The sequence below is a fragment of the Lissotriton helveticus genome, chromosome 10 (genome assembly GCF_964261635.1).
Source record: "Lissotriton helveticus chromosome 10, aLisHel1.1, whole genome shotgun sequence".
Lineage (NCBI taxonomy): Eukaryota > Metazoa > Chordata > Amphibia > Caudata > Salamandridae > Lissotriton > Lissotriton helveticus.
In genome coordinates this window covers 103,041,011-103,059,913 of record NC_136071.1, presented here as the reverse complement: position 1 = coordinate 103,059,913, position 18,903 = coordinate 103,041,011, and the positions used below count along the sequence as shown (strand labels likewise).

Here is an 18,903-nt window from a genome sequence, read left to right as displayed (position 1 = left end):
ATATGCCGGCTAGAACCAGTTCCAGGGGCACACCAGCCCCTGAGCTGGGGAAAGCCCGGCTTGGGAGAGGGGTGTAACCACCCCCCTTCCTAGTCCCACCCCTAGGGCAGGACTTAGTCGCGTGCCAGCCCCCTTTTTCAGGATAAAGGTAGGAGCAGGCCCCCTTCCAAATTAGATCAATCTTTGAATCCTGAACCGACCTTCTTCAAGAAGAACTCAAGACTCTACGCAAGATTTTCTCCCTTGTGACTAAGGAGTAGTCACCCTGCAGCAGCAGGCACCAACCAAGCTTCGCGGTTTGTTGCCAGTCTCTCCTTCGGATCAAGACTGCTTCATCACGACGAGAACCGGCTTCCCTGGCACCTCTGACCTCAACCCACATCATCAGCCCAGCTGTGATCCGTGGGTGCGACGAGACCTCGAGGGACCGGCCATCTTCTGAACTGCACGACGCTTGTCCAGCACGACATCCGAGTGACCCTCGACCGAGTGCTTTGGGGTAAGAGAAGCCCCGACCCTGAGCAGCTCCAGCACTGAAGCTCAGCCCCCTTGCATCCACGAGATCTGCGTGGGGCCCTTCTGCTCTTTGCTGCTCACCGCGTTGTCCAGGTCGCTTGCCCGTTGGCTAGTGGCCCCTTCACGACGCTCCACAACGACAAACACTGCTGGTCTGGTTGCTCCAGACTGGCCCTTGCTTCCCTCCATCAGAGAAGTATCCTGGACCCTCCTGGTCCACCCAAGACGCCATTTTAGGTCCACCGCGTGGGCCTTGCATTTGCCAAGACTTGTTGCCCCAATCCTGGGTCCAGCGACGTCGACAGCAAGAACCTTCGTGGGACAGCTCGCACCTCCATCCTGGTCGCCGACAACGCCTCCTGGTCCGAGAGACTGCAGAGCCCAGCAGCGCCCACTCACCTGACTGCGGTGACTTCGCCCGGTGCCATCCTGGTGCCCACTTAATCACTGGCTAGTGATTCAGAACTTGGTCCCCTCTGCTTTCAGGTTTTCTTCTTCCCTGATCCAGGCTTGGATCTCTTCGAACTTTTCTTCCCTGGCCGCCTGCCAGCAACTTCTTCTTCAGGCTCCTGGTCCGTCAACGTGGGTTTCCGACGCAACTTGAACCCTATGCAGCCGCAGCCCCTGGGCTAGGTAAATCCAGCACTCCGGTGCCCCAGCATAGTCCAACACTCCAAGTGTTCGGATCCACTCCCGTTATCGTCCCAGCTAGTCGGGTTCGCCCGAGAACAGTAACTTTGTGAATTCTAGTTTCCATAGACTTTGTCCCGCATCCCGCGTGAGAGTGCACACTCTGCACCCGAGTTCCCTAGGCCTCCTGCTAGTAATCTAAAGGTTCAGTAGTCCAGTCCTAGCGATCCCAAAGCCTCTGAGAATCGTTACTTACCGGCTAGTAATTCGCATTCCACTTTTGTAGTATATGGTTTTTCGTGCCCCTCGGGCATTTGTGTAAATTGTGCAACTTGAAATATTTTTATAAGAGTTTTGTTGTGTGCTTAGCTCCCTGTCTCATAAAGAGCCAGGGTAGTCTTGTTATAAATAAATATACTGTTTATTTTCATAACAACTTGTGTGGTGTCCTTTCACTTGGTGTTCAAGGGGTAATGTGATGGTAAAACAGCTGGCTTAACACGCCCTCTAGAGCCTTAGCCTTAGACTGCTCGTATCCATGCTACTAGGATAGCTGGTCCATAAGGTTGACTTACAACCAATCATCAATAAGGGTTGTTTGGACTGATATATAGTGATCACTAGAATAGTGAACACTGCACATCAGGCCAACTTCTCACATTGGTGAGCAGCGGTTGGAATTTGAGCTTGCTGTTGTTTTACCACACATATCCTAAGAATATCATTTGAAAGATCACATAAGTACTGAGGTACATATAACTTAGCTTAGAATACTCTGAGTTCTACTGAACCAGCTGTTGTAGCTCCTAGGGCCTAGCACACCCTAAACTACAACTCTAGCAAGGGATCAGTAGGCAAACATATAGTGTAGGTAAGTGCACCACTTACACCTCACTAGAAAAGCATGTCTAACCATGGAGAGTCCACTGAGACTCCCCTGGTGAGCATTGACCCTCCACAGGTCACTTCAAGATATGCAGCTCTCAGTTTCCAGGAGATGAGACAAGTGTGTAACTCCAGGAAACTGAAACAGGGGTCTAACCCCACCATTCCCTTTCTGATAGGTCTCTTAGAGACTTATGATGCGAGAAAGATGTCTCAGCTAGATGGGAATATGCCAGCCTTAGAGGGTACCTCTGGGGATCCAGACCTCCCCAACATTGCAAATGCAGTTGAGGAGGAGGATCAAGAGGAACTCTCTGGGGATGAGGTAGACAAAGGTCTTGAGGTAGTCAGAAGGCTAACTAGGGCCAACTTAGACTTACTTGGGCTAGGATCTGGGGGACCCCCAGTACTAACCCGAAGTGGGCCTAACCTTGGAGTTAGAAGAGATAGATCTCTTTCTAGGGACTCCATTAGATCTCTGCACTCTAATGCCTCTTCTCAGGGGAGAAGGAACTCTCCCCAGAGGAGATTGACTTCCCCTCAGAGAAGAGAGCATGAAGCAAGGATGAGACAAGCCAAACTGAGGATTGAAAGGGAAGAACTTGCCCTGGCCAAAGAGAAGCTTGCCTTTGCTAGAGAGCAGCAGATGAGTGGGTTAGCTCCCACTGGTGGCAGCAATCTCCCAAGAGAAAAAGAGAAGGGTTTAGATACTAAACACCTGACAAAGATAGTGCCCCCCTTTAAGCAAGGGGATGACATCCAGAAATGGATGGCTGCTCTGGAGAGGGCCTGCACTGTGCAGGGCATTCCCCAGAGTCAGTGGGCAGCTATACTGTGGCTCTCCTTTGATGGTAAAGGTAGAGATAAGCTCCTCACTACAAGAGTGGAGGATGCTAACAATTACCAGGTCCTGAAAAATGCACTGGTTGATGGGTTTGGCTTAACCACTGAGCAGTACAGGTTGCTGTTCAGAGACACCCAGAAAACTCAGTCTCAGGACTGGTCTGACTTCGTTGATTGTGCCACTAAGGCTTTGGAAGGCTGGCTACTGGGTAGCAAGGTTACTGACTTCACAGGATTGTATAATCTTATTATGAGAGAGCAAGTCTTAAATAATTGTCAGAACCAGTTATTACACCAGCACCTGGTAGACTCTGATCTGACCTCTCCACAAGAATTGGGTAAGAGGGCAGACAAATGGGTCAGAACCAGGATTAGGCCCAAGAACCAAGGTGGTGACCAGAACAAGGAATCAACCAAGCCTCAAGAGAAGGGTGGGAATAAATCTCCAGATCAAACCACATCAGGGCCCCAAAAATCCTCTGAGGGGGGTGGGTCCCAGAATCCTTCTAATAACCAGAAGAAACCTTATTGTTATCCCTGTCAACAGGTGGGTCATTTGAAAACTGACAGCGGTTGCCCAAAGAATAACAATAAGGAGAACATACCCCCAAGTAACATTCCCAAACCTCCTGTTACTACTAGTAGTAATCCCCCAGGTGGTGGGAGTGCCCCCAAGAATTTGGGTGCATTTACTTTGGGAGTTCCTGGGGACTCTGGCCTAACCAGGTCCCCAAACTTAGATACTCTTGTCTGTGAGACTGGCATGGGGTTTGCCAACTTCACAACTTGTCCCAACACTTTGGGCAAGTACAGACAGGAGCCCCTCATCAATGGTATAAAAGTTGAGGCCTATAGAGATACAGGGGCTAGCATCACTATGGTGACTGAGAGTCTAGTCCCCTCAAGGCAACTTTTACCTGGTGCCACATACCAGGTGACCAATATTGATGGAGTACAGAGAGATCATCCCATGGCAGTGGTCAATCTCAGCTGGGGAGGTGTCACTGGCCACAAGAGAGTGGCAGTGTCACCAAACTTGCCTGTAGATTGCCTACTGGGGAATGATTTAGAGCTCTCAGCCTGGGCTGAAGTAGAGCAAGAAACCCATTCTAAAATGGTAAACATCCATGGTAAGGTTAGTGTGGCAGTGATAGCCACAGCCCCAGTCCAAGATGTCCTCCCTGAACAGGTCAGGAGGGCTGTGCCAGTCACAGCCCAATCTCAGACAACTTCCTTCCCAGAGCAGGTTGTCAAGGCTGTGATGGTCACAGCCCACACCCAAACTGAGCCCCCTCCTGAAAAGGTTGGGAGAGTTGTGATGGCCACAGCTCAAACTCAGACAGATGATAGTGTTGTGAAGCCTGAAACTATGGATCACTCCACTCAGACAGAGAGCATTGAGGAGGAAGAGAAATCTCCCTCCCACCAGACTTTAGGAAAGGATCAGCCTCCTCAGGGAACTGATCTGACCCCTTGTGAAGAAACTGCCACAGAGGTAGTCAGGCCTAGCCTGGCAGAACCCCTGATGTCAGTGGACCCTTCCAAGGTGGGACCCAGTCTGAAGCAGGTAACCTGCCCCTCTCTATCCTGCCTCAGTCAGCCCAGGGCTGTAGAGGTCAGGGAGGCCAGTGGTGGACCCCAAAGGACCCCCTGTCCAAAAGAATTTCCCAATCAGCAGATTAAGGGCACTGAAGCTAGTAGTCCTAGCCAAGTGAAAATAAAACCAACTCCTGAGGGATCCCCCTTAAATTTAGTTAGGGACCTCCCACGGATGGACACTGTTGGGCACAGCCAAACTTGGGACCTGAGGGCCCCAGACCTGACCTGTCCCTCCAGTAAGCCAAACAGAGGGACCCAACCTCCAGCTGTAGGTAGCCAGAGGTTGACCCTGAGAGCCCAAAACAACTCAGTCTTGGAAAGAAAGGCCTATATGGTGGAAAATGATTGGAGGAAGCTGAGTCCAAAATTAGTGGAGCCTCACTTCAGTACTCCATTTCAGCACCAGCCTTTTCCTTTGCCAAAACACACCACAGGTAGAGATTCCCTATGGTGGAGACCCTCCGATACCCTTAGGGTGAGGGATTGCTTAGTGGACCATGAGATAGGGGGTAACCATGCCAGTGCTGGTACTTCCTTATATGGCCACTCAGGCAATATAGGCTTACCTGGCAAGGATAGCCTTATCTCCTTTCGTTTGGGGGGGGGTTATGTAGGAAGGTAGATCCCTGACTATGGTTGCCCCCAACTTTTTGCCTGGTGTTTTGCTGGTTTTCTGACTTAGTTGACCTGGGGCCCTGCTAATCAGGACCCCAGGCCCACTGCTCTCTCTGTTAAAATGGATTACATGTACCCTAGGTACATATCCAATTGGCACTGGGCCCTCTCCAAGTCCCTGTACCCAGGGCTGAGGGGTACCCAGAAGTCTCCCAGGGGCTGCAGCATGTATTATGCCACCCCTGGGCTGACTAACTAAACTGACACAACTGGCTGCTTGACAGCTGGGGCAAGGTGGTGTAATCACCCTTTGCTGTAGATATAGTATACCTATATCTAAACCTAAATGGGCACACAGATCTCCTATCAGTCACTCCTATGGCAGGCCTTGACAATCCTGAAGGCAGAGTGCTTGGAATCGTGTGAGATGGTGCTCTGGCATGAGCTGAGCCTGTCTGCGGCTTTCGGGATCTATCCCTTAGCCGTTTCCATGATATCGCATACCATATACTCTTAAGTGCATTATAATCCTCGCGGTTATATGCCAACTCTGGTATCGCTTTATCAAAACATGTCGAGTAAGGTGTCATACGAATTGGAATACTAACCCCTCGCCAATTCTGGCGACGGGGTTAGCATTCCACCCTTCTAGAGGGACACGACATGTATGTAGCCTGTAACCCCGGTTAAAGTCAGACAGAGCCTTAGCTCCACAAAATGGATGCTGCCACCGAGACACAAGTCTGCCCTCCTGCTGCTGGGAGTCCTCCCAGAGCAGGAGGCAAGGACAAAGGGTTTCCTGTCAGGGGCGGTGCCAGCACCGTCCCAGACAGGGTTTTGTGTATCCCAGGTAGGCAGGGCTACAGAGGAAGGTGACTGCAAGTGGCACCCCGGTGCTCACTGTGCATATGCCGGCTAGAACCAGTTCCAGGGGCACACCAGCCCCTGAGCTGGGGAAAGCCCGGCTTGGGAGAGGGGTGTAACCACCCCCCTTCCTAGTCCCACCCCTAGGGCAGGACTTAGTCGCGTGCCAGCCCCCTTTTTCAGGATAAAGGTAGGAGCAGGCCCCCTTCCAAATTAGATCAATCTTTGAATCCTGAACCGACCTTCTTCAAGAAGAACTCAAGACTCTACGCAAGATTTTCTCCCTTGTGACTAAGGAGTAGTCACCCTGCAGCAGCAGGCACCAACCAAGCTTCGCGGTTTGTTGCCAGTCTCTCCTTCGGATCAAGACTGCTTCATCACGACGAGAACCGGCTTCCCTGGCACCTCTGACCTCAACCCACATCATCAGCCCAGCTGTGATCCGTGGGTGCGACGAGACCTCGAGGGACCGGCCATCTTCTGAACTGCACGACGCTTGTCCAGCACGACATCCGAGTGACCCTCGACCGAGTGCTTTGGGGTAAGAGAAGCCCCGACCCTGAGCAGCTCCAGCACTGAAGCTCAGCCCCCTTGCATCCACGAGATCTGCGTGGGGCCCTTCTGCTCTTTGCTGCTCACCGCGTTGTCCAGGTCGCGTGCCCGTTGGCTAGTGGCCCCTTCACGACGCTCCACAACGACAAACACTGCTGGTCTGGTTGCTCCAGACTGGCCCTTGCTTCTCTCCATCAGAGAAGTATCCTGGACCCTCCTGGTCCACCCAAGACGCCATTTTAGGTCCACCGCGTGGGCCTTGCATTTGCCAAGACTTGTTGCCCCAATCCTGGGTCCAGCGACGTCGACAGCAAGAACCTTCGTGGGACAGCTCGCACCTCCATCCTGGTCGCCGACAACGCCTCCTGGTCCGAGAGACTGCAGAGCCCAGCAGCGCCCACTCACCTGACTGCGGTGACTTCGCCCGGTGCCATCCTGGTGCCCACTTAATCACTGGCTAGTGATTCAGAACTTGGTCCCCTCTGCTTTCAGGTTTTCTTCTTCCCTGATCCAGGCTTGGATCTCTTCGAACTTTTCTTCCCTGGCCGCCTGCCAGCAACTTCTTCTTCAGGCTCCTGGTCCGTCAACGTGGGTTTCCGACGCAACTTGAACCCTATGCAGCCGCAGCCCCTGGGCTAGGTAAATCCAGCACTCCGGTGCCCCAGCATAGTCCAACACTCCAAGTGTTCGGATCCACTCCCGTTTTCGTCCCAGCTAGTCGGGTTCGCCCGAGAACAGTAACTTTGTGAATTCTAGTTTCCATAGACTTTGTCCCGCATCCCGCGTGAGAGTGCACACTCTGCACCCGAGTTCCCTAGGCCTCCTGCTAGTAATCTAAAGGTTCAGTAGTCCAGTCCTAGCGATCCCAAAGCCTCTGAGAATCGTTACTTACCTGCTAGTAATTCGCATTCCACTTTTGTAGTATATGGTTTTTCGTGCCCCTCGGGCATTTGTGTAAATTGTGCAACTTGAAGTATTTTTATAAGAGTTTTGTTGTGTGCTTAGCTCCCTGTCTCATAAAGAGCCAGGGTAGTCTTGTTATAAATAAATATACTGTTTATTTTCATAACAACTTGTGTGGTGTCCTTTCACTTGGTGTTCAAGGGGTAATGTGATGGTAAAACAGCTGGCTTAACACGCCCTCTAGAGCCTTAGCCTTAGACTGCTCGTATCCATGCTACTAGGATAGCTGGTCTATAAGGTTGACTTACAACCAATCATCAATAAGGGTTGTTTGGACTGATATATAGTGATCACTAGAATAGTGAACACTGCACATCAGGCCAACTTCTCACAGTTAGGTAAAGAAATACATTTTGTAATCGGTCATATTCATACTATCCAAATCTTGCTTACATGGGGGTACAGTGATAGCCTACCCTTTTTTTATTTTTTTTATTTTTTTTCAGTCCTCGTACGCCAAGAAATGTTCTCAGAGTCCCAAATCCATACCATCTGCTACGCAGCAGATGTGCCCCTCCTTGAATTGAATACCTCTGAAGTTCTTACTGGATGCACTTTCTGCAGATACCCACAAAATACCGGAATCCGGTAATCAATTCAGTTCGTCCATCTTCCCAGGCCCTAGAACTGATCCTGGGGTGATTTATACTGCAAAAAGGCATAATCATTGGACCACAACAATTATATCCTATCCAACCAATTAATACAGGGAATCCAGAAAAATGTCCTTCTCTTCCAGTCTGCCCTGTCTAAGTTCAATGTGTATTTAATTGCATTAATCCAATCTAGGTATGAGGGTGCAGTATCTTTAACCCAAAGTTTACATATTTCTCTTCGTACCAGAATAATTAAATATAAAGACAACTTATTTATATCTTGATGGAGTGACTCATAATTACTAAATATACCAAAAAATATAAGTGATATACAAAACTGTATATCAAAGTTAAACAGGTTCTTCATACCTTCCAATACGGTAAACCTAAAATTCCTTAGGACAGGACAACTAAAAAACATGTGAAGGTCGTCCGCTTTTTCCTGCTTACACTTTGGACAGCATGGAGTCGGGCCTTTAGAAAATTAAGAGTTAATATTATCAAGATGATGCTGCTGCCCAAATTAATATTTTTATTTCAGAATATTCCCCTAGCTTTTAAGGAAGCCAAGTTAATGAAAATTCAATCTAAATGGAATTCCTTTGTATGGGCTTCTAAGGGTATAAGGATCGCATGGAAAAAGTTGCGAAGGAAGAAGAGTAAAGGAGGCCTGTGTGTTCCAGACTTGAAATTTTATGCATGGGCGTTATTATTGAAGGCCGGAATAATGCTTTTTGATAATCCTTACAGGACTGAAACTGGTATAATGTTTGAGACAATGCTTTCAGGAACTCAAGGAGGTTCTCATGGTTTTTTGTGGAAGTTTGGGGATCCGCTCTTCTTTAAGAAAGTGCGTCTGAAGATGCTTAGAGATATGGCTTACACTTGGGCCAAAGAAAGGAGATTATCGAGTATTTCATACTATTCAGATATGGCGCCTATTTGGGGGTTCCCCGGTTCACCAGAATGGACCAAAGATTCATTAGTTATACCTCTGTTGAACGCTAATATAAAAAGCTGGGGTCAGTTGCTGCCTGAAAGGGTGTTGTTGAGTTGGGATGAGATCTGCAACCTGACCGAGAACAATCTTTCTAAGTTTAAATGCCTCCAAATTAAGAGCTGGAGCCAGGCATTTGGATTGGAATTTGGAGTTAAGAATGGGCTGGAGGAACTTCTTCAGGGGGAAAGAAGGAAGATCAAGACCTCAACTTTGTATTGGTCCATTCTGGAAGCAGACGATGGCGATTTCATCTTGCCAGCTCAGCTATGGGGAGAGCATGTTCCGGACGTGGAGTTGGAGGAGTTATGGCAAGTATCCTTTGACTTACTACATGCTACAGTATCTCCCGCCAATTTAAAACAAAACCATCTCTTTTCTCTTCACAGAGTATATTGGTCTCCTGCAAGGCTTGCCAAATTTTCTAAAAGTGATAGCCTACCCTTGTAACAACTGGGCTTATACAGCAAATATTTAATTGGTGTCTTTTATAGTTTCAGAGTAAGCAAGTAAAACCTGAAAGACATACTAATTCATAACCGAGTTTCCTGTAATGTGGCTATTGAGCCTTATTTGGGGGTCAAGCTGTCAATTATCAAAATAAACTAAATTAGCAAACAGTTTAATTATTTACCGTACATGCCAGTGCTTCCTCTGCTACGGTGCTGGACAGGCTACAACACTGAAGTGTGCCGGTATGGTCGGTAAGGTCCACTAACAATTCAAAACTAGTAACCACAGATTTCGCCTCGGAAGACATGTCATTGCAGAAACTATATGTGCATGTGTTTGACTCATCATTAATAATATACCGGCATCTTGAACTGAAAAGAGAATGACAAATGAAATAATGATTTTCGTCATTGCACAGCACATAGGCTATAACATTCATTTCATCATCATGGTTCGCACTACAGGTAATACAGCTGAAGTATGCAATGGGAGAAGTACCTACTAGCATGTTCTCCGTTCACACATACAAGAATTTGAATTTATAACTACAATTTTAACGAGTTTGGTGAAGCTAACGTATGGCATTCCACTTCCGGAAAACTTCCATGAGGTGAAGTATGGGAGCACCACTCAACTTCCAGTGCCAAGTGCAACAAATTAACAATGAGAAACGAAGGCAGATAATCAGAAGCTAGAAGTGTAGTCACAAACGTCTGGATCAGCTGGCCCCATTAGTGTATCTAGAATTATTTGTTTTTCAGAAAGGCTCTAAAAAGTTTGCTTTTCTGCTAAGCTGTCTTGCTCCATATCTTTACTTTCCTTCTGTCAGTGGTCTCACCTCGGTCAGCTTTAAACTGCACTCATAGGGTGAAAGATTGCCTTTTAACAAATATTAAATAATAATTTAGGCCGTTATCAGTCTCGAGTGCAATGCATAACTGGTGTTCTTGACAGCAGCCATTGTGATTCTTGGACGCTACTACTGCAAGCAACAATCATTCCCAAAATCTACCTTTGGAACCCTTGGCTTCTGCTTGGAGGTGGAGACCTACGCTGTGCCTAACTTGGGAAGGTCCAAACTAATCTATAGTTAGCTCTGAGTTGGCGGGTTTAGTATGGAAGGTAAAGTTTCTTACCTGTAACTGTAGTAATCTGTATCTTCATTAATGATGACCTTTAGCATAATTCCTATGTGTCCAGTGGATTCCCAGAACACTTTTAAAACAAACATTTTGAAACAAGAATCCTTTACAAATAATAAGATTTTTTTTCTTCTATAAACAGCTTCATTCCCCTTTCCTATTTGATTGCATAGAGAAACAGAAACATCTGCGAAACAGGGCATAGTGACGATCTCAAAAGGACCCAATTAGATTTACTGTGTGTAAATGCATGTTATGAGGATATACCAGAAAATCAAGCATTGAACCAGCCGTCCTGGACAAACGTTAGCCAACCACCCAGGGCTAGATTGAAAAGTAATACCAGCATCACGGAGCAGAAAAAGGTGGGTGTGCAAAGTGCACTAATCATTTCAATAGTTCTTTAAGGGCAACTTGCCTTCGCCGTCAAAATAATCACAATGTAAGAGCATGACTGTAAGAAGTTGGCCTGATGTATGATGTCCACAGTTCTGTGGGCACCCTGTATTGGTCCAAACAATCCCTTATGGTGGTGGTTGTAAGTCAACCTTAAAGACAAGCTATCCTAGTGGTACCATGGACTAAGCAGCCTAAAGGCTTAACTCAAGAGGACATGTGAAGCCAGCTGTTTTACCATATGCAATCCTGTCATACCAAATGAAAGGACACCACACAAATTATATATTATAAAAATATATGTATTTATTCTCAGAATAATCCCCACTACTCTTTATGAGCAATGAAGCACAAGCGTTAAAACGAAAGCACAATATTACATATAGAAGTTGCGCAGTTATGGATGAGGCCGGTGGCCACTCGAACCGTATAACAATCACTAATCGATCGGAGTAAGGCCTAGGGCCTTGTGAATCGCTGGGACTACACTGGACTAACAGCAGTTAGGACGGGAGTAGCCCGCGGGATTCGGGTGCAGTGCAGGAAGCACACGCATGCACCAATGTTAAGTCAATGGTGCGTAAATGTTATCGAGTTACAGTTTTAAGAGTCTTCCGACTGGCCTAGAAGGACAAAACTTTAGACTTAGACACTAGAGGTGTTAACCACTACAGGAGCACCGGTGTTCAAGAGTTACCTCACCCACAGGAAGCGGGTGCACAGGTGCGAAGATGTGTCGGGTTTCGTCACGAAGATCTAGGGTGCCTGGAGATGAAGATGCTGCAGGCGTCCAGAAGAGAAGTGTACGGTGCGATCCAAGGGTGGATCGAAGTTGAAGAGTACCTGAAAGCAGAGGGGACAGAGTCTGGGTCACTAGCCAGTGACCAGGAAGGAACCAGGAAGGAACCAGGCAATGTCGGGCGCAATCAGGTCGATGTCATGTAGCTTCTCTCCGCTGCCACGTGGTCTCTGGGGCACCGAGGATGTCCTGGAGTAAATCACGAGCTGTCCCACGAAGGCTCTCGCTGTCGGCTTCAAGATCGAAGTCAACAGGCCTTGGCAAAGGCAACCCACGCAGGATTCGGAGATGGCTTAATACTCGGACCAGCAAGGTCTGAGCTGGTGCTCCTTTTCAGGGGAGCGAGGGCCAGTCTAGAGCAACCAGACTAGCAGAGCAAATTCAAAGGTTCGCTGGTACTGGGGCCACTAGCCAACGAGCAAGCGACCGGACCAACGCATTGAGCAGGAAAATGCAGAAGGGCATCACGCAGCACTCGTCGAGTGTAGAGGGGTGAGCTTCGGTGCCAAAGCTGCTCGGGGCTGGCGCTTCTCAAACTCCAATGCACAGCTGCGAGGGAGCCTTGGATGCTGCACGGTCAGCGCTTTGTTGTTCCTCCAAGATGGCCGCTCCCACGCTTCAGGTCGCATCCACGGGTCTCAGCTTTGCATAGACTGTGGATCGGGCTTTTAGAAGGCATGCACGCTGGGTCTTGTCGATCTCTGTCGCTCGAGTTCCGGCGGGAACTGCAACAAAGCAAACGTCGAGGTGCTGGATGGTGCCTGTTTGCACAGGGTGGTCACTCCTTGACCACAAGGGAGATTCTTCAGTCTTCAACGTCAAGTAGGATGTCGTTTAGTTTCATAAGTTTCAGTCAGGATAATCTGATGTGCATTGGCACTGCTCCCACCTATATTCCAAATCTGGGGGCTGGATTACCTGCTAGGTCCCTCCTATGGGTGGGACCTGGGAAGGGGGTGGTTACACCCCTATCCCTTTGTCCAGTTTGCCGCCAGGACTGGGGCAGGATGGCCCCAGAACCGGTTTGACTGGAATCTGCCAGGGACACCTTGTGCGCCCCAGGCAGTGTCTAGTTTCTTTCAACCCTCCCTGCTACAATCCACTATCTCCTTTCTGGGGTGGTGTGACACCTCCCTGTGACAGGAGATCCTTTGATCAAGCGTCCTCTGCCGAGTTTCGGTCAGCAGCAGGAGGCCAGACTCGTGTCTGTGGCAGCAGCATCCATTTTGTGATGCTGGGGCTCTGGTTAGGATTAACCGCGTTTTCAGTAAAGTAACATGTCTTCTCCCTCTAGAAGGGTGGAATGCTGCCCCCGTCGCCAGAACTGGCGAGGGGGTAGTATTCCAAAGTGTATGACACCAAACACGACATGTTTTGATAAAGCCAAACCAAAGTTAGCATTAACCACGAGACTTATAATGCACTTAAGAGTATATGGTATGGCAGTATCAATGGAACAGCAGTACGGAAATGGTTCCGACCACTGCAGACAGGCTCAGCTCATGCTAGAGCACCATTTCACATAAAACCAAGCACTCTGCCTCCAGGATTGTTAAGGCCTGCCATAGGAGTGACTTATAGGTGTATATGTGTCCAGATATAGGTTTAGACATAGGTATACTATATCTAAGCAAGGGGTGAGTACACCACCTTGCCCCAGCTGTATGAACAGCCAGTTGTGTCGATTTAAGTACCAGCCAGGGGTGGCAAAAGATATGCTGCAGCCCCTGGTAGGCCTTGGATGCACCTATGCCCTGAGCACCTATAGTGCATGGTACAGGGGCTGACAAGGTGTCCAGTACCAAATTGGTGATGTACCTATAGTACATGGAGTCCATTTAAAGAGAGAGCAGATAGCCTGGGGCCCTGATTAGCAGGATCCCAGGCCAACTAAGTCGAAAACCAGCTAAACACTAGGCATAAAGTTTGGGGTAACCATAGTCAGATATCCATCCTCCTACAATGACAAATTTCAGGAATTGTTATTTTTGCTAAAACATATGTTGTTGCTCCCTTTTCTCTGGGGGTGTGGGCTCTAGGACTCCCAGGAAGGTAACAATTAGAATGTTAATAACCTGAAAAAGGTGAAAACTATCCATCAAAATCTTGTCTACATGAACAGAAGAGCAAAGTAGTCAAAATATTGCTCTCATTGTATAAGGGGGTTATTTTGAACCCGATGGGTGCTCCACTGAAAGAAGCCCAGCTCTTCAATTCCCTCACCTCTAAATGGGGATGGGGAACTGAAAGGCTGATGGACAGGGTACCAGCCATGCAGCCACCTTTTTTTGCTCCCAGACTATTATTTTTATGGAACACTTTCTAATGTGAATAATTGAATTGTCATAATTTAATTGCATACCTATTATGTCTTTTATATAAACAGTTTTTAACTATTGAATCCTACTAGGATCGTGAATAATAAAATATACTGTATATTTTTAGGTCTCGCTGAGCTAGCGTATGCGCTGCCCTGCGAGACATTTAGTATCTGGGTTTTCAAAGTGCTGCCACAGGCTTTTGGTGGCCTAGCGCGTGCGTTCACGCGTGTGTGCAAGCAGCCACCCTCTGCCTCCCTTCCAGCGCGATCACTTTCACTTTTTTGTGCTGCAGCTGCGCCTGCATCACTAGCGTGTTTTTTTTTTTTTACATTACTCTATCATAGAAGAAAGACACACTGACAGCATTGCATCAGTCTCGATAGCAAAACTCGTCAGTAAGCAAAGAAGTGGGCATATATTCACCGGGGGCACCAAAGAGATCATTCTTAAGTATGACGTGGCCTCACAACTTTTATTTTAGAATGGACTTCAAATGCCGCCTTCTTCTCCAGCCTATTACCAACTCCTCACTTTGATGAGGGCTCTAGAACAGGCTATGAGAGCCCGCCTTTTCTTGCAGCCTATCAATACTTACTTCCGCTGTGGTGAGGTCTTCCTAGTCTATCGAGGCTCCCCTGTCTGTAGTTTCCGTAATTACACTCTGGTAGATGTCTGCTCGTCTTGCATTTCCTTTGCTGCTTTGTGTGTCCACCGTCCTATTGCTGGCCGTTGCCTCTGAGACTCAGCGCCGCAAAAAGAAGGACATCAGAGACCACAATGATGCAGACATGGCGCGGTTGCTTGTAGTTAATGTAGCTTTTTGCGGATTTCCCCAACGTCAGGAACCTTTCCGCATAAGTATTTGAGCCCTGCCCTCTCGGTCCTGTGAACCGCAAACCATCTACGGAGTCACATGTATCAAGACTGGCCTTTGCTCAGCTAGATTCCAGGGCGAAACCCAGCTTGTCGCCTCCTCTCCTTCACCACCTTACAATAAAAAATATTTCTCCACTCGCCCCCTCTGCATGTTTTGTTTTGAGGGTGATCCTGTTAAACCAAATTATTTACTGCCAGAGTTGGGAAATTTACACGTTTTGGTGCTCCAGAACAGTATTTAAACACTATTAGTCGTAGCAAGGGTGGCGGGAGAAGGCTCCATGGCCTATCTGGAGTGTTCTCCATGCGCTCCTCTGCGTGTCAGCAGGTTCGCACATGCTAAACGCAGACCCTAAACTATACAATCCATGAGCCCCAGAGGCGATTCTGCTGAGTCAGTGCTCTTCTGATTCAGCCTGTAACAAATTATTTACCAAGGGCCTTCTGTCCAGTGAATGTATAACTGCCGTACATTGCAAGTTGATCACCTGAGTCAGCTGTATTACAGCATGTCAGAATTCTGTGACTACTAGAGTGAGGTGCAGTTTTCTCAAGATTTAAAACTGTTAGCATAATTATTACCTCTCGGGAAAAAAATGTCTTTGATCAAATGATGAAATTGCAAGATATGATGTCACACCAAGCTCCGAAGTTGCAGCATATAAAGGTTTTTTTCACTCTGGTACTCATAATTTTATTTTGTTTCCTTAAGCAAGAAACTTCCTTACAATTTTCAGAATACAATGAAAAAAACTGAACAAGGGGGTGTTTTCATACACGACACGTAACCGTTTTACATCACTGCATGACATGAGCCAAATCTAAGTAAAACATTGTGGCCATGACAAAAAGAGAATATGCAAGAGCTCTTTTTAGGTCTCCCCCCTTGTAGGCGAAAGCGTCTTATAGACCATACCCAAAACTTACAGTTGACTTGAAGCCCACCAGCTGCTTACCATTGGTAGATTTTATTGTAATTTTAATTTGCAAGCTTCTTATTCAATGGCTTATCTTTCTCTTCTTGTGTTTGTATCTCCCCTGTATATCTTGTTTACCATCTTTTTGATTGGCTGACTTGTATCCTTCCTTCTCACATTAAGGGAACATCAAGCAGGGCGTTAAAATTATCGCCGTTTTAGCGGTAAAAAACTGCTGCTAAAGCGGCGATAATGGGCTTGATAATATGCCTCTGAGAATTCCAATACAAGCCCATGTTCACACAAGAACATGGGTTTCTTTTGGAATTCACGTTTGTATCTCCCCTGTATATCTTGTTTACCATCTTTTTGATTGGCTGACTTGTATCCTTCCTTCTCACATTAAGGGAACATCAAGCAGGGCGTTAAAATTATCGCCGTTTTAGCGGTAAAAAACTGCTGCTAAAGCGGCGATAATGGGCTTGATAATATGCCTCTGAGAATTCCAATACAAGCCCATGTTCACACAAGAACATGGGTTTCTTTTGGAATTCACAAGGCCATATTATCAAGCCCATTATCGCCGCTTTAGCTGCAGTTTTCTGCCGCTAAAACGGCGATACTTTTTAACGCCCAGCTTGATAATATGCCCCTACTTTTTTTCTTTAAACACTCCACAAGATGCTGTGTTTTCTGCATGTCTCCATATGCTGAGTTTTCAGCATCTCTCCATATGCAATTTTCTCCTCACTAAATTACCAGCACCTTCTCAAGCGCTCCGTGTTGCTCTCCCACTTGCTCTCTGCCCAGTGAGCTACTCTTTATTCCATGTAATTACACCTAACAGACCACCTTTTATCACTAACAAACATATATTCATCCTTCCATCAGTTGTCCAACAAACACCTTCCTCTCCCTTCTACCATAATAACACTAACGCACAACACACACACTGCACACCACCACACTTTGTAACTCTTGCAACAAACCAGTCTAAGATAAACACTCTCACATCTACTTCATTCCATCCTACACACAACATACACTCTACTCATAAACACATCACCACCCCCTCTACGTCACAACTTCCTCTCACAAACAATACTATACAACCAAATCCATTGCATGAACCATATACATCAGCACCCCTTTTCACTACTCCTCAAAAGCAAAACATATCACACACCAGCACAACAAGATCTTCAAAGCGCAACACTTCATAATACTTACCATCACAAAATACAAACATATACCCATCTTTCAAACCACACAAAAGAACAAACTCTCATGCCAAGCTTTCACTCTTCCACCACACCTAACACAGATACAGCAATACAGCACCTCTCTTTTAACCGCCTCTCATCCATTGGACAATTTAGAACATTACTACATGACCCACATGCTGCACCACCTCCCCTGACTCATACACCTTCCGCCTCAAACACACACAAAAAATATAAGCAACATGCCACACCTCACAACTTTGCTTCCCCATGTCTACTTCACAACAATGTTACACCACAAAAGCAACACAGCACTCCAACTCACTCTCAAACACCATCTCCAACTCATACACATGCAGACCCATCAAAATGCCTTCTTAGCATGCTAGATGAGGAACATGATACAGAACAGCTACACGATTGCTATCCTAATACAGCTAATACCAGCACTAAAAACACACCTGCTACAAACGCACACAATACTGATCACTGAGGATATGGCTCCAGTCCTGCATGGAGCCATTCCTCTAGGCTATCAAATAATCACCCAAAATCGTATAGCCAAAAAAGGAGGTGGTCTAGCTGTTGTATTCAGGCAAACAATACATATCGCTAAAATTGGCAACATCTCCATAAAGAATTGTGAGGCTCTTCTAACAAGATGCAATCCTACACCGTCTTCCTCCTGTAACTTCCTGCTCCATTACAGACCTCCATCTAGCAAGGCAACATTCCCAGAGGCACTTCTAGACACAGTCTCAAACCTGATAACAATACACTCCAACCTATGCATTCTTGGGGACCTTAACATTTGGTTTGATAAACCCAATATGACCCATCCAAAAACAATAATCACTGGCCTAGACGCATTGAACCTGCATCAGATTGTCCACAATTCAACACACACCGCTGGACATATCCTAGATGTCATTATTGCTAATAATGAACTAGTTACCTTTCAAACTATAACTCCAGTCACATGGTAAGATCACCACTTGCTTGCTTTCCAACATAAAACAACGCTAAGCGACTCACCTAAAAGAAAACAAGTTACTTACCGGTAACTTCAGTTATCCAGTATTGGTATCTTTCATAGATTCACATGCCTGAATCATTCCCCATCGCCGAGGCGGGAGTCCCACGGTATATAAAAAAGCAGTGCCAAAAGTAAATTATAGTAGAAGGCCCAAGAGAAAGGCCTGAGGCTTAAACTGCAGTCGCCTATCTACCTCATTATGCCAAAAGGATTATGAATTTTGTCCCAGTAAATCAGCTTACAGCACCCTCTAGAACCCTCTCTGCAGAGCCAGTTCTCCTCAGTTTTTCGTTAGCACAAGTGGGAATGAGTATCCCCAAGATTAGAGAACTCACTCTCCGGGGAGGAGGGTGGGTGCATGTGAATCTATGAAAGATACCAAAACTGGATAACTGAAGTTACAGGTAAGTAACTTGTTTTCTTATCCAGTATTGGGGTATCTTTCATAGATTCACATGCCTGATTCAGAGTAGCAAGCAGTATGCCAGGTAAGAGTCGGCTGCGGATGGTGGGAGACTTATAGTAATACACTCCCCAAACCATTATATTTACCAACCAACAAGTGTGAAGCAAGTACATTGTTAAAGATAAAACATGACCAGATTCCAAACAGTGGTCATATAATATTAATCAGGAAGAATAACATCACACATAAAAAGCAGGCAATTTGAAGTATGCTC

General features: G+C 46.8%; 1 protein-coding gene across 14 annotated transcripts in view; it reads right to left on the bottom strand.

Moving 5' to 3' along the window:
- Positions 1-18,903, bottom strand: part of MEIOB (meiosis specific with OB-fold) — a 1,496,662-nt gene that overhangs the window by 211,789 nt on the left and 1,265,970 nt on the right. For 13 of the 14 annotated variants that reach the window (XM_078664879.1, XM_078664881.1, XM_078664883.1 and 10 more), the window contains one exon: positions 9,695-9,884. The exons of the other annotated variant lie outside the window; for it this stretch is intronic. In XM_078664879.1, the coding sequence (XP_078521005.1) occupies positions 9,695-9,884 (190 nt within the window). The remainder of the gene's footprint in view (positions 1-9,694; positions 9,885-18,903) is intronic. 14 annotated transcript variants of the gene reach the window in all.